The 22,929-nt window shown below is 39.1% G+C and overlaps 1 protein-coding gene and 1 pseudogene across 1 annotated transcript; both read left to right on the top strand.

Annotated features, from left to right (window-relative positions):
• The first annotated feature begins 1,316 nt into the window (after positions 1-1,316).
• Positions 1,317-2,229, top strand: LOC129011748 (heterogeneous nuclear ribonucleoprotein A1-like; annotated as a pseudogene).
• Positions 2,230-18,027: 15,798 nt separating this feature from the next.
• Positions 18,028-22,781, top strand: NHLH2 (nescient helix-loop-helix 2). Its single transcript, XM_054461172.2, has 3 exons — positions 18,028-18,213; positions 18,626-18,954; positions 20,779-22,781. Exon 3 carries the CDS (start codon positions 20,787-20,789, stop codon positions 21,192-21,194), a length of 408 nt encoding a protein of 135 aa, XP_054317147.1. The 5' UTR covers positions 18,028-18,213; positions 18,626-18,954; positions 20,779-20,786; the 3' UTR covers positions 21,195-22,781.
• Positions 22,782-22,929: the final 148 nt, after the last annotated feature.

Below are 22,929 nucleotides of genomic sequence, written 5' to 3' on the forward strand. Positions count from 1 at the left end.
AGGATACAAAAACATGAAAAAGCAAGAAAACATGACACCTCCAAAGGAACATTATAATTACCAGTAACAGAGCCCAAAGAAAAGGAAATCTATGAAATGCCTGGAAAAAATTTCAAAATAATGACATTAGAAAAAGTCAGTGAGATAGGACAACCCAAATGAACGGTACAAAGAAATCAAGGAAAGAATTCATGATCTGAATGACAAATTCAACAAAATAAATTATGAGGAGCTTAAGGAAGTCCTACATCTGGAAGCAAAAGAACTACATCTACATATATATGAAAACACACACAAAAAAAACTCATTGATAAAGCAGACACACAAATGAGAAAAAAGGAGTCAACTGTTATTACTACAAAACAGACCAAACTGTAGAAGTGAACAATAAAACAAAAACTACAAAACAATCAGAAAACAATGAACGAGATGATAATAACATGTCGTCACCTATCAAAAACAACCTTCAATTTTAAATTCCTCAATTAAAAGCTATAGACTGGCTGCATAGATTAAAAAAAAAAAACCAATTATATTCTGCCTAAAAAACTTACTTCACTTGTAAAGACACACATAGATTGAAAGAAAAGGAATAGACAAAAATATTCCACACAAACAGAAGCCAAAAATATGCTTCTGTAGCTATACTTATATCAGACAAAATAGACTTAAAGTCAAAAAACATAAAAAGGGACAAAAAAGGTCATTATAAAATGATAAAGGGATCAATTAAGCAAGAGGATATAGCAATTGTAAATATATATGTACCTAACACTGGAGTACCAGGGTATATAAAACCAATATTGTTAGAGCTAAAGAGGGAGACTCCAATATACTAATAGTTGAGAACTTCAACATCTCACTTTCATCATTGCACAGATCTAGACAGAAAACCAGCAAAGAAACATCATACTCAATCTGCACTAGAGACTAACTGAACCTAACAGGCATTTACAAGACATTTCATCCAACAGCTGCAGAATGCACATCCTATTCATCAACACATGGAACATTCTCCAGGATAGACCATATATTAGACCACAAGACAAGTCTTAACAAACTTTTAAAAATCAAAATCATAACAAGTATTTTCTCAGCCCACAATGGAATAAAACTGAAAATCAATAACAAGAGGAACTTTGGAAACTGTACAAATACATGGAAATTAAACAACACGCTCCTAACAATTGGGTCAATAAAGATATTCAGAAGGAAATAAAAAAATTTCGTGAAGCAAATGAAAATGGAAACATGTCCTTTCTGCCCATGGATGTTGCCAAGGAAGCATTGTTAAAGTCTCTCATCCCCCTGCCCTCATGTCTAAGTCAGAGTCTCCTAAAGAGCCCTAACAGCTGAGGAAGCTCTTCATTGGAGGACTGAGTTTTGAAACAACCAACGAGAGCCTGAGGAGCCATTTTGAGCAATGGGGAATTCACGGGCTGAGTGTTAATGAGCGATCCAAACACCAAGCTCTCCAGGGGCTTTGGGTTTGTCACATATACCACTGTGGAGGAGATGGATGCAGCCATGAATGCGAGGCCACACGAGGTCGATGGAAGAGTTGTGGAACCAAAGAGAGCTGTCTCAAGAGAAGATTCTCAAACACCAGGTGCCCACTTAACTGTGAAAAAGATATTTGTTGGTGGCATTAAAGAAGACACTGAAGAACATCACCTAAGAGATTATTTTGAACAGTGTGGAAAAATGGAAGTGATTGAAATAATGACTGACTGAGGCAATGGCAAGAAGAGGGGCTTTGCCTTTGTAACCTTTGACGACTATGACTCCTTGGATAAGACTGTCATTCAGAAATGCTATACTGTGAATGGCCACAACTGTGAAGTTAGGAAAGCCCTGTCAAAGCAAGAGATGTCTAGTGCTTCATCCAGCCAAAGAGGTCGAAGTGGTTCTGGAAACTTTGGTGGTGATCATGGAGGTGGTTTTTGGAATGACAACTTTGGTCATGGAGGAAACTTCAATGGTTGTGGAGATGGCTATAATGGATTTGGTAATGACGGAAGCAATTTTGGAAGTGGTGGAAGCTGTAATGATTTTGGCAGTTACAACAATCAGTCTTCAAATTTTGGACCCATGAAGGCAGGAGACTTTGGAGGCAGAAACTCTGGCCCCTATGGTGGTGGAGGCCAATACTTTGCCAAACCATGAAACCAAGGTGGCTACGGTGGTTCCAGTAGCAGCAGCAGCTATGGCAGTGGCGGAAGATTTTAATTACTGCCAGGAAACAAATCTTAGCAGGAGAGGAGAGCCAGGGAAGTGACAGGGAAGCTACAGGTTACAACAGATTTGTGAACTCAGCCAAGCACAGTGGTGGCAGGGCCTAACTACTATAAAGAAGACATGTTTGAGACAAATACTCATGTGTATGGGCAAAAAACTTGAGGAGGACTGTATTTGTGACTAATTGTATAACAGGTTATTTTAGTTTCTGTTCTGTGGAAAGTGTAAAGCATTCCAACAAACGGTTTTAATGTAGTTTTTTTTTTTTTTTTTTGAGACGGAGTCTCGCTGTGTCACCCAGGCTGGAGTGCAGTGGCTCAATCTCGGCTCACTGCAACCTCCGCCTCCCGGGTTCACGCCATTCTCCTGCCTCAGCCTCCTGAGTAGCTGGGACTACAGGCGCCAGTCACTACGCTGGGCTAATTTTTTGTATTTTTAGTAGAGACAGGGTTTCACCGTGTTAGCCAGGATGGTTTCAATTTCCTGACCTCGTGATCCGCCGGCCTTGGCCTCCCAAAGTGCTGGGATTACAGGCGTGAGCCACCATGCCCGGCCAGTTTTTTTTTTTCATCCATGCTGTTGATTGCTAAGTGTAATGGTCTGATTGTGATGCTGAATAAATGTGTCTTTTTAAAAAATGTGCTAAGTTAGTCTACTCTGAAGCCATCTTGGTGAATTTCCCCAACAGTGTGAAGTTAGAATTCCTTCAGGGTGATACCAGGTTCTATTTGGAATTTATATACAACCTGCTTGGGTGAAGAAGCCACTGTCTTCAGAAACCTTGGTGTAGTTGAACTGACAGTTACTGTTGTGACCTGAAGTTCACCATTAAAAGGGATTGCCCAAGCAAAATCATGGAATTATTGGTTATAAAAATGATTGTTGGGGGCTGGGCACGGTGGCTCAGGCCTGTAATCCCAGCACTTTGGGAGGCTGAGGCAGGCGGATCACCTGGTCAGGAGATCGAGACTATCCTGGCCTACATGGTGAAACACCGTCTCTACTAAAAATACAAAAAATTAGCCAGGCATGGTGGCTGGTGCCTGTAGTCCCAGCTACTTGGGGGGCTGAGGCAGGAGAATGGCGTGAACCCAGGAGGCGGAGGTTGTAGTGAGCCGAGATTGCGCCACTGCACTCCAGCCTGGGCGACAGAGCGAGACTCCGTCTCAAAAAACGAAAAAAAAAAGTTTGTTAGCACATCCTATGCAGTATATCTAAATTGAATAATGGTACCAGATAAAAATATAGATGGGAATAAAGCTTGTGTATCATCCATTGTCATGTGTAATCAATAACCCATTTAATTCTCTTGAAAAAAAAAAAAAGAAAAAGAAAACACAACTTACCAAAACCAATGGGATACTGCAAAGCATTGCTAAGAGAGGAGTTTATACCAATAAATGCCTACACCAAAAAAGTAGAAAGATTTCAAATAAACAACCAATTATGCACCTCAATAAACTAGAAAAGCAAGAGCAAACCAGACTCAAAATTAGTAAAAGTAAAGAAAAGGTAAAGATCAGAGCACAACAAAATGGATAGGGACAAAAAAAAAAGAAAAAAAAGAATCAGCTAAACAAAAAGTTGGCTTTTGAAAAGATAAACAAAACTCATAAACTGCTAGCTAGACTAAGAAAAAAAGAGAGAAGGCCCAAACAAACACAATCAGAAACCAGAAGACCTTACAACTGTTACCACAAAAATACAAAGATCATTGACAACTATTACAAACAATGACCAATGATGTGGCTAACAAACTGCAAAACCTAAAGAATATGAATAAATTCTTGGGCGAACACAACCTACCAAGATTGAACAAGGAAGAAATAAAAAACCTGAAAAGAACAATAATGGATAACGAGATTGAATCAGTAATAAAAGGTTTTTCAGTAAAGGGAAGACCAGGACTGGATGGCTTTACTACCAAACCTGTAAAGAACTAACACCAATTCTTCTCAAATTGTTGCAAAAATAGAGGAGGGAATTCTTTCTAAATCATTCTACAAGGACAGCATTACCCTGATACCAAAACCAGAAAAGGATACAACAATAGCGACAACAACAAAAACCAGTGGTATGAAACACACTGGTTTTGGTAAATTGTGTTTCCATTTTCATTTGCTGCAAGAAACTTTTTTATTCCCTTCTGAATGTCTTTATGGACCCAATTGTCATTTAGGAGCATGTTGTTTAATTTCCATTTATGTGTGCAGTTAAAAAAAAAAAAAGGAAACAGACCAATATCCCATAGATGCAAAACTCCTTAAGAAAATACTAGCAAAACAAATCAAACAACACATCAAAAAGATAAGACACCATAATCAAGTGGGATTTATATCAGGTATGCAAAGATGTTTTAATATAGGCAAATCAATAAATGTGATACATCACATCAACAGAATAAAAGACAAAAACCCTATGATAACCTCAATAGATGCAAAAAAATCATTTTATAAAATTCAACATGTCTTCATGATTAAAAACTCTCAACAAATTAGGCACTGATGGAACATACTTCAACATAATAAGGCCATATATGACAAACCTACACCTAACATTACATTAAATGAGGAAAAGCTAAAAGCCTATTCTCTAAGAACTGGAACAAAACAAGGATGTCCACATTTCACCACTCTTATTCAACATAGTACTGGAAGTCCTAGCTAAACCAATCAAAAAACAGAAAAATAAAAGTCATCTAAGTTAGAAAAGAGGAAGTCAAATTATCTTCCTTTGCAAATGACATAATCTTATATCACGAAAAACCTGAAGAATCCACCAAAACCTCTTAGAACTGATAAACAGATTCAGTAAAGTTGTAAGACACAAAATCAACATACAAAAATCAGTAGTGTTTCTAAACACCAATAACAAACTAGCCAAAATGAAATCAAAAGAGCAATCCCACTTACAATAGTTACAAAAACTAAAATACCAGGAATGAATTTAATGAAGGATATGAAAGACCTCTACAACAAAAACCACTGATGAAAGAGATTGAAGAGGACACAAACAAATGGAAAGACATCCCATGCTCATGGATCAGAAGAATTAGTATTGTTAAAATGGTCATACTACACAAAACAATCTATAGATTTAATGCATTCCCTATCAAAATACCAGTAACATTCTTCACATAAATAGAAAAGAATTCTAAAATTTGTATGGAACCACAAAAGACCTCAAATAGCCAAAGCAATTCTAAGCAAAAAGAACAAAGCTGGAAGCATCATACTACCTTATTTCAAAATATACTATAAAGCTATAGTAACCCAAACAGCATAGTATTAGTATAAAAATTGATACATAGGCCAAGGGAACAGAACAGAGAACCCAGAAATAAACCCACATATTTACAGCCAATTGATTTTTGACTAAAGTGCCATGAACATACACTGGGGAAAGAACACCTTCTTCAATAAATGGTGCTGGGGAAACTGGATATCCACATGCAGAAGGATGAAACTAGACCCTTGTCTCTCACCATATACAAAAGTCAACTTAAAATGGATTAAAGACTTAAGGATAAGATCCAAAAGAAAACATATGGGAAATTCTATAGGACATTGGACTAGGTGAAGATTTTATGGATGAGCCTTTATTTTTTAATTTTTAAAATTTTTTATACCTGGGATCTCCTCTGTTGTCCAGGCTGGAGTGCAGTGGCATGATCATGCCTCACTGCAGCCTTAAGCTCCTGGGCTTGGGTGATCCTTCCACCTCAGATTCCTGAGTAGATGAGACTACAGGCGCAGAACACCATGCTCAGCTAATTTTTTTTTTTTTTTTTTTTTTTGTAGAGACAGGGTCTCACTATGTTGCACAGGCTGGTCTCAAACTCCTGTCCTCAAGTGATCTTCCCACCTCAGCCTCCTGAGCCACTAGGATTACAGGCATGAGCCACCATGCCCTGCTGTAACTAAGACTTTAAAAGCACAGGCAACAAAAACAAAAACAACAAATAAGACTATTTGTTGTCTTATTATTTAACAAATAAGTTAAAAAGGTTCTGCACTGCAAAGGAAACAATTGATAGAGAGACAACTTGTACAATGGGAGAAAATATTTGCAAACTATTCATCTGACAAGGAACTGATATCTAGAATATACAAGGAACTCAACTCAACAGCAACAAAACAAAACAAAAGCCAGTAATCCCATTAAAAAGTGGGCAACAGATGTGAATAGACATTTCTCATAAGAAGACATACAAATGGCCTACAGACATGTGAAAAAATGTTCAACATTGCTAATCATTAGGGAAATGCAAATGAAAACCACAATCAGATATCATCTCACCCCAGTCAGAATGGTTATTGTCAAAAAGACAAAAAATAACAAGTGCTGATGATGATATGGAAAAAAGGGAATCATACACTGTTGGTGAAAATGTCAATTAGTACAGCCATTATGGAAAACAGCATGGAGGTTTCTCAAAAAATTAAAAAATTGAACTACCATATGATCCAGTAATCCCACTACTGGGAATGTATTCAAAGGAAAAGAAATCAGTATATCAAAGGAATACCTGCACCTCTATGTTTATTTCAGTGCTATTCAGAATACCCAAGATACAGAATCAACCTAAGTGTCCATGAATAAATAAAGAAAATGTGGTATATATACAATGGAATACTATTCAGCCATAAAAAGAATAAAAGCCTGTAATTTGCAGTAACATGGATGCAACTGGAGGACATTATGTTAAGAGAAATAAACCAGGCACAGAAAGACAGTTATTGCATGTTCTCACTGCATATGTGGGAACTAAGAGTTGATCTCATGGAGGTAGAGATTAGAATGATGGTTACCAGAGGCTGGGAAAAGGTAGAGGTATGAAAAGAGGTTGGTTAATGGATAAAAACATACAGTTAGAGAGAAGGAATAAGTTCTAGCATTTGATAGCACAGTGGGGTGACTATAGTTACTAATAACTTATTGTCTATTTCAAAACATCTACCAGAGAAGATTTGAAATGTTCCCAACACAAAAAGTGATAAATATTTGAAGTGATGGATGTTCTAAACACCTGACTTGATCATTACACATTATATGCATATATCAAAATATCACATGTACCCAATGAATATGTACAGTTATTGTGTATCAATTAAATCAGGAAGAAAAGACTATGGGTGTCGCAGGTATACAGAAAGTAACCAGTAGGTCTGTGTGGCCAGACACAAAACACCATACACTTCCCTCCCCAGACTCTTTTCTCATGTGAAGCAAAAGCTTTAAACTTCTGGAAGAATGGCAGCAACGACTGTTGCCCAAAGCCCAGGAAAAGATGCATTATGGAGAGTGGTTAGGGGTATAAGAAAAGGCCATCTCTGGGGAGATGCACAAAATCATCTTGGACCTAACATCTCAAACTGATATAAGGCAGAGGTTTTCTACCACTAGGAAAGGTGAAGAAAACTGTTGTTCAAGATCAGCTATTATTAATACAAAGCAGAATTTGGCTGCCACAAGATGGAGTGACAGGAATGCAGAGAAAGGCCCTCCCTAAGACATAGACTGGAGTAGAATAACAGATAAATCCATTTACCCTGAACACAAACCTGGCAAAAAGTAACAAGCAACAGTAGTCTAAGACTGGGGATGGGGAAAATCCATGGTGAGAGATCTTCCCTGTGGTACAGGCATTCAGGAAAGCTGAAAGCTGATGGTAGAGTAATAAACCTGAGAGAAGACTCTGGCATACCAGCGTCCACTCTAAGCACACGGCAAAGGCAGGCCACCAATGGAAGAATTAGAAGCCTGTGGTGCACTGATGGTAACCATAGCAACAACAAAACCTAAACCCAGCTCAACTCCTGACAGATTGAGTCAATTCTCCACATTAATGGCCTTACACAAGAAGAGTCATTCTCATTTTCCACTGTTAACAATATTTACCCCAGTCTCTACTGTTCATGCAAAGTCTGGCATTTGCTCAAAAATTACATCACACACACACACACACACACACACACACACACACACACACACACACTACTTACTATCAAGAAACAATGAAGTCAACATCCAATACCCAGATGTTGAAACTAGCATATGGGAACTTTACAATAACTATGATTAATATGTGAAAGGATATAGTAGAAAAGGTAGCATGTATAAAAGATGGGGAATTTCTCCCATCTTTTTGAGAAGAAGAAACATGTATAAAAGGTAAGGAATTTCTCCCATCTTTTTCAGAAGAAGAAGCACGTATAAAAGATAAGGAATTTCTCCTATTTTTTTCAGAAGACACCGTTCTTCTGAAATTCCCCATCTTTTATACATGCTACCTTTTCTACTATATCCTTTCACATATTAATCATAGTTATTGTAAAGTTCCTGCATGCTAGTTTCAATATCTGGGTATTGCTAGAAATTAAAACCTAATATTGGCCAGGTGCAGTGGCTCATGCCTGTAATCCCAGCACTTTGGGAGGCCAAGGCAGGTGGATCATCTGAGGTCAGGAGTTTGAGACCAGCCTGGCCAACATGGTGAAACCCCTTCTCTACTAAAAATACAAAAATTAGCCAGGTGTGGTGGTGGGTGACTGTAATCCCAGCTACCTGGGAGGCTGAGGCACAGGTGCTTGAACCTGGGAGGCGGAGGTTGCAGTGAGCTGAATCATGCCATTGCACTCCCTCCTGGGCAACAAGAGTGAAACTCCATCCAAAAACAAAAACAAAAACAAAAACCAACCAAGCAAAGAAAAAAAAAACAAAAATAAAAACAAAACTAACAGTGGAGATAAAAACTGCTTTCAACATACTCCTTAGTAGAAGTATGAACCCAGCTGGAAAGAATCAATTAACTGGAAGATCTGTCAACAGAAATTACCCAAACAAAAATACAGAAAGAAAGAAGAAGAGTGGGAGAATGAAATCAGAACAGGGCATTCAAGAGATGTAGAATCATATCAAACATAATAATGTACATATAATTGGGGTCCCAAAAGGATAAGAGAAAGAAAATGGGAAAGAAGAGATATTTGGAGACATAATGAATGGCCAAGAATTTTCCAAAAATAGTGAATGACAGTAAATCACAGATCCAAGCTCAAACAACCCAAAAAGGATATACACCAAACAAACAAACAAAGAAAACCTTACACATACCTAGATACATCATAATTGACCTGCTAAAAATCTAAAATAAAGAGAAAATTTTGAAGGCAGCTGGGGAAAAAGGGTGAGGAACACATTATATACAGCAAAACAAAGAGAATACTTAGTGTAGACTTTTCATCAGAAACTATACAAGCCAAAAAAGAAATGAAGCAACATTTTTAAAGTACTGAAGGAGAAAATAAAAACAACTGTCAACTTAGAGTTCTATACACAAAGAAAATTTTTTGAAAATGAAAGCAAAGACATTTTCATAAAAACAATAGGTGAGAAAATTCAATGACAGCTTACTTGCTTTGTAATAATCGTTAAAGTTCTTCAGGCAGAAGGATTACATTACCAGATAGAAATTTGGATCTACACAATCAACTGAAGAGCTCTGGGAAGGATGAATGAATACTACTTAGCAATAAAAAGGAACAGCTAACTAATACATAACAACATGGATGAATCTCAACAAAACGACTGACTAAAAAAAGGCAGACAAAGCCAAAACATATTGTATGGTCAATATGTAAAATTCTAAAAACACGAAATAATGTCTAGGAACAGAAAGTAGATCAGTGGTTTCCTGTGGGCTGAGGAAACGTACATTCACCATAAAATCCAACAGTTTTATTCTTGGTTATTTACCCAGGAGAACTGAATGCACGTGCCCTCATAATACCTGTATATGCACGGTTATACCAAATTTATTAGCTATATTCTTAATATCCAAAAACTAGAAACCACCCAAATGTCTATTAGTTTGTGAATGAATAAACAAATTGTGCTACATCTATACAATGGAATACTACTCAGTAATAAAAAAGAATAAAGTACTGATACATGCAACAACATGGATGAATAATAAAAAAAAACTTTGTACTAAGTGAAAGAAACCAGACTTGAAAGTCTATACTTCCTATACTAAGCAATTCTATTTTTATGACATTCTGGAAAAGACAAAACTATTGGAATGGAAATCAGATCTGTGGTTGTCTGAGGTTGGATGCAGATAAAAGGACTGGCTACTAAAAGGCACAGGGAACTTGCCAGGGTAATGGAAATGTTCTATATTTTGAGTGTGTTGTTTATATGAGTGTATACGTTTGTGGAATTTGTAAAACAGGACACCTCTGAAGGATGAGTTTTACTGTATATAAATTATACTTCAGCAAACTGATTTTAAAAATTAGGCATCCAAAATAGGAAAGCAAATCTCTCAAATTTTTCAGTGATGTTTAAAATTATACCACACTCAATCCAGTACTTTAAAACATTTCACTAAGTATAAAGATAAATGTTTAGAAACCTCTTCTAAAGTTTCTTATTTTATAGCAAAAGCCAAACTGTTGGGGAAATAGCTGAAATAATACTCAGAAACCAGTAAAGTGATAAACTAAAATCCTTTCTCATATTGACAGATTCCATTGATAGACACCTGGGAAACACTCCTGAACATTCCTGAAAATTTGAAGAAACAAATATTAGATCAATTTATGCAGTGTTGTGATTATGTAAGTTTGCTGTTTATGTGGATTAAAAAACAGCAGCTATTTCTAACATGTTTGAGCTTGTGGTACTTTATAGATTCTGTCTCAGAATCTTTTGAAATACATGAAGAACTCTTTTTAAGGGGGTATAAATGGAAAAATATATGGGAGCAGATATATTCACAATGGAAATGATCTTTAATGAAAGAATAATTTATGGAAAAACTATGGAAGTGTAACCACTGAGGAAAAGGCTGCTTTAACTCAAATAAATGTAAACAGCCTGGAGTCAGAGATACCATCACAAACAAAATTTATTTACCAAGTAATTACTATGCAAGAAATGTGCATAATTTGAAGCCAAAGTATACAAGATGTACCCACGTAGTTAGTTTTAGAAATATGAGTCTTTTAAAATATTATAGAATCTTTGCAATAAATGAAATGGGAAAATACCATAAAATTCTACTGTTTCACAATGAAAAATGCTGTTTGGCAAGTGGTAAAGTATGTAAAGAGTACTTAAAGAGTTGCTCAACTTTAAGATAAGTGTTCCAAAGTCATTTTTTGTGACAATGTCAATGGTATGCTACCAGCAGATAAAAAAAATGAATGCACACGCAACGTGTCTCTTTAAGTACATATTTTTAAATGAATTAAATGGTAACTTTTAAAAACATTGTGCAATGGAGAAGGCATTTTGAAGAGATCTAATTTAGAAATTTTCCCATTGTTATGTGATTTTTGCTACCCCAAATAATGAAAATGTGACATATGTTAAAATCTATTATATCTGAACACTTGAAACACTTGGAAGCATAAATATCTAAGCTGTTAAAAATTGTTCCAAATCAAGAGTTTTATGGATTTTAAACACATTGTTAAAAGAAAAACTAATTCACATTAGAAAGATACTATCCAAATTTCAATAAAACTTTAGAATATTTCATAGATAAGAAAGAAATAATGAGAATAATAATTTAGTTAACACAATCAGTGATTAACTTCTGTTAGACTTTTGATTTTTTTCTTATAGCACATACTTTATTCTTTCATAAGTAAATAAATGATCTCCCACAACAATGTGTATATGTCTGAATGGGCTGAGGGATTGGAAACATTCTTTTATTAATATATGTTTAGTGAAAATAAATAGCTCTCAAATTATGTCCTATCACTTATGGTGTTTATATAGATGCTAAAATATTTTTGTCACAAAAGAGTTTCTATTTTTTCCCACGTAATTATTACTAACGGGATAATATTGGCTTCTATAAAATAAATTGAAATTGTACTTTAATTTTAAAAAATTGGCAGTAGTTATCCACCACAGATATCAGCTCACCAGCACAAGTGGACCATAGATAAGTACAGAGCAAACTAGGGGATACCACTGACTATCTTTAACCTCTGATTGTGTTCACTCCTACCACAGTTCAGGTCACATAGATGGTAAGTTTTCAAAAGTACTGCTACAACTGGTGATAGTCTCTTCTATTCCTTTAAAGAAAGCAAACAAATAAAAAATGATAAAAACCCTCACCATTTAAGATATAATCAATAACAATAAAGAAAAATATATACTAGATAAAATAATAAATAGAGAAGCACAGTGAAAATAGGAATTGTTGGGGCTCAGAAAATGATAACTTAAAGTATGGCACTTTGGCATGCTGAGTACTTTGAACAAAAGGTGACTGAAAATCCCTTAAAAGCAAAGTCTCTCTCTGGACTTCTCATGCCCTCCTTTCTCTTTGCTCCGTTTTCTCCCCCAAAGGCAAGCCATAGAAACTAGAATTTCTCTTCCCCAAGGTGGATCATAGAAACTAGAACCCCTCTCTCCAAAGCCAGCCATAAAACCTAGAAATAGTATTCTAACATTCTCCCATTTTTGTGTGTAAGAGCTGGCCATAAAGAAATTCTCTGACCTACTCTGTCTGCAAGTAGGTTATAAGACCCTCATTCTAGAAGGGGTCTTGCCCTATCCCTGGAAAAAGGAATGCCACACAGAGAGACCAAGTAGAATCTTAACAGGCAGGCTTTCCTGGGTTTCCTCATTCAGTCTGTTGCTGTAAGATCATTCCCTTTTTGTCCAGTCACATTTCTGCATGGCTATCCACTCTGCATCAAATCTAGGCATAAAAATGGACAGTTTTCCTTTGGATCTTTGGGTCTTCATTTTGAAGACTCCTGTGTCATGTAAAACTCTGCTTAGATAAATATGTTATGCTTTTCATGTTAACCTGTCTTTTGCTAAAGGAGTGTCAGCTGTGACCCTTATGATGGGTGAGAAAAGACATCATGCCCTTTACCCACTACAGTGACATAAATATCACACATTATGTCTTCTGAATTTTCTAATAGCTTTATTGAGATACACTTAACATACCATAGTTAAGGTACACAGCTTAATGTTTTTTAGTATATTTACAGAGTCGTGAAATAATCACCAAAATCTAATTTTAGAATATTTCCATCATCCCAAGGTGAAACTCTGTGTTGATTAGCAGTCACTCCCTGGTACCTTTCTTTACCCGATCTTATCCCTGTACAGCCATTAATCTACTCTCTGTTTCTATAGATTTGCTCATTCTGTACCTTTCCATATGAATGGAGTCACGCAATATGTGGTCTTTGTGTCTGGCTTCTTTCACTCAGCGTAATGTTTTTGAGATTCATCCATGTTGTCACATGTATTAATACTTTCTTTCTTTTCTTGCCGAATAGTAGTCTATTGTATGGTTACATCACATTCTGTTTATCCATCCATCAGTTGATGGACCTTTGGGTTGTTTCCACTTTTTCTTATTTTTTTTTAAATTGACAAATAAAAATTGTATACATTTATGGTGTACAATGTGATGTGTTGATATATGTTTACATTGTGGAATGATTAAATCAAGCTAATTCACATATCCATCACTTCACATGCTTATCATATTTTGTGATGATAACATCTGAATTTTTGTATTACATCTCTTTCTGCTGTATCAGCCAAAAAACAGATTCTAAATAAATTGATCTTAAAACCAGATGATCAAATCATTATCTCAAAGGGTTAAACAATGAGTTTAACAAAATTAAGCTTATTGCTCTCAGAAGTTATACATGATCAATAAAACCTTATGCTGTTAATTGGTTTTTGTGCTGTTAATAAATAAAATTAATTATTTTATTAATATTATTTTATTAATATTATTTTTAAGTTTGTCATATATTAATAATAAATATGAATATTTAAATTTATAAATATATCTATTGATAAATACTTATAAATTTTAAAATAAATACTTTTAGCATATCTTTGCATATCATCTTTTTGTATATCATAATTATATAGTATACTAGTACAGTAGTACATGTACAAAGCTTATACATGTACTACTGTACTAGTGTATTATGTAGTTATAATTGGGTATATACATATAAATATACATATACTCAATATGTATGTCCCAAATTTTTATCTATGGGGTACAAAATTTTTAAAAATAGATTGGAAACAGCTGTCTAATGAAGGTAACAAATAATTACAAAGCCTTTGTAGTCCAACAGTATCTGGCAAGGTACTAGATGTGCAGTAAGTATTTAAACTACACTGACACTGTATCAGTCCATTCTCATGCTGATATAAGAACATACCTGAGACTGGGTAATTTATAAAGGAAAAATGTTTAATTGACTCAGTTCCTCAGGGCTAAGGAGGCCTCAGGAAACTTACAATCATGATGGAAGGGGAAGCAAACATGTCCTTCTTTACAAGGCAGCAGGAGAGAGAAGAATGAGAGCTGAGCAAAGGGGGAAGCTCCCTATAAAACCATCAGATCTCATGATAACTTACTCTTTATCATGAGAATAGCATTCAATTACCTCCTACCCGGGAATTATGGCAAGTACAATTCCAGTTGAGATTTGGGTGGAGACACAGCCAAACCATATCACTCACTAACCACCCCTGAATGTAAAGGTGGCAATTTATCTAAGTTTTGTGTGTATGTGTATTTCTCCCTTGCCATATGCATTTTGGTGAATAGTTCTGTGTGAGTATATCTGTGTAGGATACAATGACAGAAACAGTAGTATTTTGTGTTTGAGAGTGCAGTTTCTGAATTTAGACCACCTGAATCTCTATCTTAGCTCCATAATTTATTAGCTATGTGACCTTGAGTAGATTACCATCTTTTCCATGTCCTAGTTTTCTTATACACAAAATCGGGACAACAGTACCTACCTACCTCACAGGTTTGTGGTGAAGGTTAAATAAGTTAATATGAGCAAAGTCACTATACCTAGGTCTGACACATGGAAAATGCTCATTGTAGTTTGGCCACCAGAGCTATGGACACACACACACACACACACACACACACATACAGCTGGGTGAGTATATCTGGATATGTTCTGGATATGTTTATTTTTCTATGTCAATATATATCTGTTCCTCAATATGTATTTATACTGAATAATAACAATAATAATGATAGCCAACACTTACTGAACATGAGTTCTAGGCATTAGTTTAAGCACTTTACATAGATTATCTTGTTCACCTTCAGAAAAAAACATGACATAACATTACATAACATGCTTTGATTATTCCCATTTTACAGATTAGAAAACTAAGGTCCAAAAAGCTTAAGTAAGTTACAACTAAATTCACACAGCTAGCATATGACAGAGCCACAAAGCCTGACTTTTTAAGTCACTACTTATCACCTCCCCATTCATTTAATAATATTATTTAGTATTACTCTTATAGTCTGTAATATTATAATTTGTATGGTGCTTAGTATTTTATCAAATATTTTCAAATACATTAGGTCTCATAGCAAGCCTGTGAAATGAGAAGTGCAATATTATTATTCTCATTTTTATAGGAAAGAAAATTGTTAGAACTGAACCATGGGTGTCCTTTAGTGGAAGCGTTTCTACGTTACAAATATCTGGGGTACCTCTGTACATAGAGTCACAGCATAAATGAACCGAGTACCTATAATGTGTCAAGCTCAGACATTAGTGCTGGGGATATAAACTACAGACCTCCCCTGGAAGCATCATAGCCTAGGGAGAGAGACCAGTGTGGTAACCAAGAACCAAGAATCAGTACACAATATGTAGTCTCTAAGGGAGACATGAAAGGAGTGCTTATGGAGCACAGAAGGAGGGGCCATCTGTGCCAGAGAGGTCTTAGAAAAGGCAAAGGGGTGGGGGAGGGGGAGGCTTTCCTGGAAGAAAGAATGCATGTGTGTGAATGTGAATCCATGTCTGTGTCTATGACAGTGTGGCTAGGCATCACTAAGTATGGATCTGAGTGTGTACCTGTTTATATAGGCTTACTTCTGTAAGCATTAATTTTTGTGTATGCTGGCTGCTGGTATAGAATGAGTAAGCTGAATATAAAAGAGAATTTGTCTGGTATCACACACACCATAGCAGAATTGGACCTGCCCTGATATGCACACCCCATCATGACCCCCCAACACCAGGGGAACCAGAGATGCTGGTCCTTTCCCACTGTAGCAGCTGCCCACTCTAGAGCTATGGTGATTAGACCTACCAGTTTTTTTCAATCCATCAGTCTGGATGTATGGTGGTCTAATAGAGCCAGCCAGCTTGTATGAGTAAGGGTCGGGGGAAGGGGGAGGAGGTACAGGTATCTGTGGGTGTGCATCTGTGTGCACACTTCTGGTTGTGTGTGAATGCTTAGCATTGGCTGTTCCTAACTAGAGTGAGAAAACCTCCATTCTCCCTTCATCGTCACCACCTTGGGGTATTTATCTACTCACCCGTTTCCGTTGCCACCTGTATGGGACCGGCTTTTGTCTTCACTTTAACGTTCTGGGGATATCTAAAATATACCTCTGTGCTGGGATTAGGCAGAAGCAAGGCTGGGGAGTGTTGGTGCCCTTATTTGTTGGAGGCACTCCCTCTTTTCCCAGACCCCTGCCCCATTCTGGTCCAGGAATCTCTCAAAGGAGCAAAAATGTGGGCAAAGGCAAATAGTACTTGTGGAAGCCATGAAAAACCCGGAGGGTCACTCCTAGGGGTGGGCTGCTCAACGTTCCTCCCCTGGTGATAAAATCTGCTTTTAGGACAAAATTAAGGAAGGCAAGTGAGGACTCCTCTCCCCACAAATGTTCCCCTAGGAACTGGCGGGGTGGCAGTAAGGCTACAATGCTCTTTTATTTCTTTAAGCTTGTATGATCAAAACAAGCTAAAATAATCACAAATAATATGTTATTGATATTAACTATGAGTATCTTCATAAAGTGGCAAAATAATTGAACTAGATTTTATTTTTTATTATAAGGTATATAAATTCAGGGCCATGGGATCATGTAAGGCAAAGGCATTATGTACTGGAATACACTGGTAATTTGTGTTTACATCTTAGCACAAGCACTGCCACACAGTTAAATATATTAGCATGTTAAGATGGGCAAGAATGAAGTGCAATAATCAACACATGTAGCATGTCATATTTCAGCTTGAATGAATGAGTGGGTGGAGAGAAAAACAAACATACAGAAAACTAGAATTATCTCATATAGTGGTCCTTGAATATGTGGATTCTCTTTCTAGTTCCACCAATGGCTTAATCTATTGAAAGGTTCTTAACCATCTATTGATAAGTTAGTCTCATAGCAGATCATTTCTCAAAAATGTTAATATGCTTAATCAAACCTTACTGAAGTATCTTTTAAAATGTAAATGATCTCTAATAAATGTTAGCTGTTGCATGTCTAAATACTTTATTGCAGCATCTTATATAGTATATATTTCCATGTTCTGGACACAAATATTTTTCTAAATATTAAGGGAAAGTGGTAGCTTTGTAATATGCCAGGGGAATTTTTTGAAAGTCAATATATTGTTTATTTGTACTTAAATATTTCATCAATAATCTGGAAAAGAGAAAGAGCCTGACTATGGCTAGAGACTGTTTAGAGGCTAAGATTTCTACCATGAACTGCTTTCAACTGTTATATTTTATGGCACAGATTCAGTGGGAATCTGATCTGCTAAAATATTTGGGCTGTGAAAACTCCCACACTGTGACAGATGTCAAGTCCAATTAAGTGACTCATGTCCAGGTTTCTGTCCAATAGGATTTCCCATTAAATATCAATTTAGGGGAAAAAAATTCCATCCCCCTTCCTAAGCCTTTATCTCTTCCACCATCTCCAGGCTGAATCAATTGGTACCAGGAGAGCCCAGAAGCCACACACGCATCTCTGCCTCTTTGCTCTGGCTCTCCCACCCTCTTCCCGTCTTTCTCTGCTTCCTTGTCACTGTTACTCCAGGAGACGTTCACTTTTCACCAACCTTTCTCCAAGCATCTCCAAGCCACTGACTATATATATTTTGCTACAAGGTAAAGAGAAGAGGGGGTGGGGATGGGGGATATAACCAAACCTTGAAAGACTTTGAAACTGGAAAATAGGTGTCTATTTATACAACATACAAGTAAATGAGGGAAGAGGAAGAGGCAACCTTAGCTCCTAGTTACAGTATTGTGTTCCTGGGAACTGGGGAGATATCAGCTGAACAAAGCCTTATCTCAAAAAAAAAAAAAAAAAAAAAAAAATCACTTCTGAGCAAGATCACATCTCTGTCCTGCACTTCCCAGTTTCTGCTCAGCCGTATTAAGGGAAAGAAAGGCGTCCGATAGGAGTGGAATGTTATCTTAACCATCTTTCTTATTGATTATTCCGCTATTAGAAAGTGGAGAAATCAGCCCTTTGATGTGATTGTGTTTATCTCTGAATCTCTTTTGTTATTTTTAGAGACCTAGAAGAGGAAAAAAGGCACGAGACTTTTCAACACATCGTTTAAAAAAATCATCAACGAATTCCTTGAAATGTTTGAGAACAATTAAAAGGAAAAAGCGTTTTTTAAAAAATCTATCAACTAAGTGAACAATCATTCATATCGTCTACATCCTGAGATATTATCGTCCCTCGCTGCGGACACCAGCGAGATGACAGCTGCTTTTTCATTTTTGAATGTAATACATATTTGCTGCTTTTAATATTTTCCGGAATCTCCCCTCGCTATTCCCTGGAATTTTAACTCTAAAGATTGGAGAACAGATTATCAAAAAGGCTTTTGCAAGGTAAGACTCCTTTAAATAATTTTTTTCAGCTTGAAATAAGTTAGATTATTCATACTGCATCTATAGATGCAGTTCATTCCATAAAGAGACAAAACGCATACACGACATACTATTTATGAATATTTTTAAAGATCTAGAGGCGAATTTAATATGCTTTGAGGGCAACCCAGGAACTTTTTACCAAAACTACAACTATTTAGTGGCTTATTGTGATTTTCCATTACTCGTCTATTTATTTCTGCCCTTTCAAGCTGACTGTATAGGTGCAAGTTGTTCTACTCATAAACGTACCCGAGAAAAGCCCGTAGGGAGTCACATGCAGTTCACTGGGAGCATTTGTTTTTATTTTGCCGTAGAGGACCTGATTTCCTCGCAGGGAAATTAAAGCTGTTTTGGCCCAATTCGCTCCTCAGCAAGTGCGGTGCTGGGAACCCATCACCCATCCCCTTGCTTTTGTTTCTCTAGAAGCAAACCCTCCTATACGTCGCCAACGCGGATTTCTCCCGCGCCGAGCGTCGCTGTGGCTGCCCACGCAGGGGCCCCGAGTTCGCAGCCGGGTCCTCACTCCCGACGCCCGTGGGCGGTGCGTGCAGCCCCCGCGGGGGCCTTTCTCCTCCTGCCGGGACCTTTCTCGAAGCCCGAATTACCCGGGAGCCCAGCGGTTCTGAGCGGCCCCCTCCCAGAAGGCGCACAGTCGGGGCCAGTGCTCCAGACGCCCCGGAGAAGCCTGGCCAGGTGGCGTTTCCAAGAAGGCACAGTTAGAGGAAGGCTAAGCACCGACATGCCCGGACTTGGCCAGGCCACCCGGGGACAGCTGCGGGCTGCCGAGCTCCGGTTCCGGGAGCGCCCGAACTTTGCCGGCAGAGATGCAGCTCACGCCGGGACAACACACGCTGCACCCGCTAGCTAGTCCCCGCCTGCCCCGCCCCGGGCCCTTCCCTTCTCTTCCCTTCCCTTCTCTTCCCTTCCCTCTGCATCTTCTCCTCCCTCAGCGTCCCGGCTGCCGGCATTTTCCCGCAAGGTGGTCGCCAGACTACCGGGCGCATTGTCTGATCCCACGTCGCCGTGTCCCTAGGTCCTCTATGTGTGTGGCTGTCTGCGTGACAGATGGTGCTCCGGAAGCCTGCGAGGGCATCGGAGTCAATTTTCTTTTTAAAGGCTCCCCCACGTTTGTTTAGTCATTTCTTTATGATTTCGGAGAAGCGCGAGGGGTCCAAGAAGGCTTCCCGCCCCCAGCCGCTGGCTTTCCGCCTGCGCTCCAGGATGGGGATTCCTGACCGCTCGCACCCCAGAGCCGGGCGCCCCAGGCGCAGCCCCAGACCAGCGCCAGGACCTCGGGCGCCGCGGCTGCCCGGTTGCTTCGCCGGAGGCCCTCGGGGCGAGAAGCCCACTCCGCGTCTCCCCGCCCCCGTGAAAACCCAGATGTATTCGTTGTTCGGAATCACTCGTTTGTCTGGGAAGGGGACGAAGGGAGGGAGGAGGAATAGCGCGGTTGGCATTTGGCCGGAAGAGGCACAAAAACCCAGTCGCGACCCCACAGGCCTGCGGTCGTTCCCCAGGCCCAGGGCCACAGGCCCGCTGTGGCAGTCTGCAAGGCGAGGTGTCGAGTCCAGTATGCGGCCTGGGTCAACCGCGTCCCCGCCGGCTCCCGCGCCCTCGAGCCAGATCCTATCGGCGCCCTCCCGCGTCGCGCGCCGGCCTGCTGTGGGGAGGGTCCCGGGCCACGCGTCCGCTGGGAGGGCCGGCGTGGTAGGCCTCGGCAGCCATCCTTCCAGCAAAATACCCTGATTCCTTTTACTGATTAATTTTCCGACCCCTCCTCAGCCTCCAAAATGATGCTGAGTCCGGACCAAGCCGCAGATTCGGACCATCCCAGCTCGGCGCACTCGGATCCGGAGTCCCTGGGTGGCACGGACACCAAGGTGCTCGGCAGCGTGTCGGACCTGGAGCCGGTGGAGGAGGCCGAGGGCGACGGCAAGGGCGGCAGCCGGGCCGCGCTCTACCCGCACCCGCAGCAGCTGAGCCGCGAGGAGAAGCGCCGCCGCCGGCGCGCCACGGCCAAGTACCGCTCGGCCCACGCCACCCGCGAGCGCATCCGCGTGGAAGCCTTCAACTTGGCCTTCGCCGAGCTCCGCAAATTGCTGCCCACGCTGCCTCCGGACAAGAAGCTCTCCAAGATCGAGATCCTGCGCCTGGCCATCTGCTACATCTCCTATCTCAACCACGTCCTTGACGTGTAGGGCGGGGTGCGCCGCGGGGGGCCGCCTGTCCCGGCGTCCGCGAAACGCGACGGATCCGGGCGGCCGCCGCTCGGGTGGCGGAGGCTGCGGTGGCCCAGCGAGACGGCCGCCTCGAGAGACTCGGGCCGGGGAAGAAGCTCGCTACCTGTTCTCTCTGGTCAGCAGGGCGACGAGGGAAGGTTTCCGACGCAGGCAGGTGGGATTGTCTGGCGATCCCGGGGGCTCGCAGGGGGGATTTTCCAGGCCAGGAGAACCTCGTGGAGACACCCGAGATGAGCCACCTCTGGGGCTCCCCAAGGGTTGTGGCTTTAACCCACTGGAGACTTTGAGTACTCCTACATTCATTCGCCACAAATCTTAATGTGTTGAAAGAATGAGGGCAGAAGTTCAGAATATGCAGGCTCCTAACTTTAGGCTATCTGGAATTTTTCTAATGGACAAATCACCAAACACTGGGAAGGAGGAGAGAAGAGGGATCTCTCCCATAGAGATGGAAGGCACGGAAAGGTGCGACTGGAAACTTTCCTTTCTGTTGTGAAAATAAAGATTATATTAGAATCCAAATAAACCCTGAATATTTAGTAAGGTTAAAAAGACAAATTGAGAACAAATAGACACACTGTGGGAGGATCTGAGCTTGGTGAGATTTCATCCCCAAGATATGACACCAAGGTAGACAGGAAAATCCATATTTAAATGGAAAATTTAATATCTGATTGCTTTTGCAGGCGAAGTGCCCCTTTATATATCCAAAAACATCTATTTGTGACCTTAAACATGTGGACCCATAGGTGCAGTTAGAAAAAGACAACCTATTTTTATTTATGTTAGAAGGAGTAGAGTATTTTTTTCAAGACATTTATTTTTCAGAGTGGTGATACTTTTACTTTGGATACTCTGTGCCAATTTATTTATAGTCAAGTGTTTACACTTTTTCCTGTGGAATAATTATGTCTAACTTTTTACGTGTTTGTTGAGATTATACTGTGGTCTTTCTTTCTGCTCTAATTATATTGCACTTGTATAACCAATTTCCCACTTCTCCCTGTTTCTAAACATATTTTATATATTAAGATGTTTGTTCTTGAAAGGTTCTTTTGTTGTGAGATCAGCAACACTAGCACTTCACTATTATAGTTTTTTAAAAAGTGTATTATTCTTATCTGTAGTTATGTCTGAGAAGTCCTTTACAAGCTGTTTATAAGGAGAGTAGCTTCTTTGTGTGTGTGATGTTTGTGCGTGTGATGAATTTAGCAAATTAAGTTATTTTCCTAAAAAAAAAGAAAAAAAGAATTCAGAACTACTTTCCTCTGTGACACCAAAAAGAAAAGTCTATAACCTGAAAATGTTTCATGTTCTCTGCTGTGAAACTCTTAAAACAAGGAGTGTATTTTAGAGACAAGGGAAAAAAACCACATCTGCTATCCAAAGATTTTAGTCTTTTTCAGGGTTTTTTTGTGTCTCTGTTGCTTTATATAATGCAATATTTTGTAGTGAAAATAGATATAATCTGGTTTCTATCTGACGAGTTTTTCATATCTCATGAATGGTGCGCTGTTTTGCATATAAATAAAGGTATCAAATAAAGTCCTCTCTTTTATTTTAAGCACACTGTCTAAAAATAATGGACATGTTAGCCGAGCATGAAATATCTTAATGGACTCAATTCCTTAGAAAGGAACTGGTAAACACAACAAAATCTTAACATAAACATATTTATGTAGTGAAATATTTG

Source organism: Pongo pygmaeus, chromosome 1 (assembly GCF_028885625.2).
Source record: "Pongo pygmaeus isolate AG05252 chromosome 1, NHGRI_mPonPyg2-v2.0_pri, whole genome shotgun sequence".
Classification (NCBI taxonomy): Eukaryota; Metazoa; Chordata; class Mammalia; order Primates; family Hominidae; genus Pongo; species Pongo pygmaeus.

Bases quoted from the DNA above. Each gene is read 5' to 3' on its own strand.
- NHLH2 (XM_054461172.2), top strand. From the start codon at position 20,787: ATGATGCTGAGTCCGGACCAAGCCGCAGATTCGGACCATCCCAGCTCG.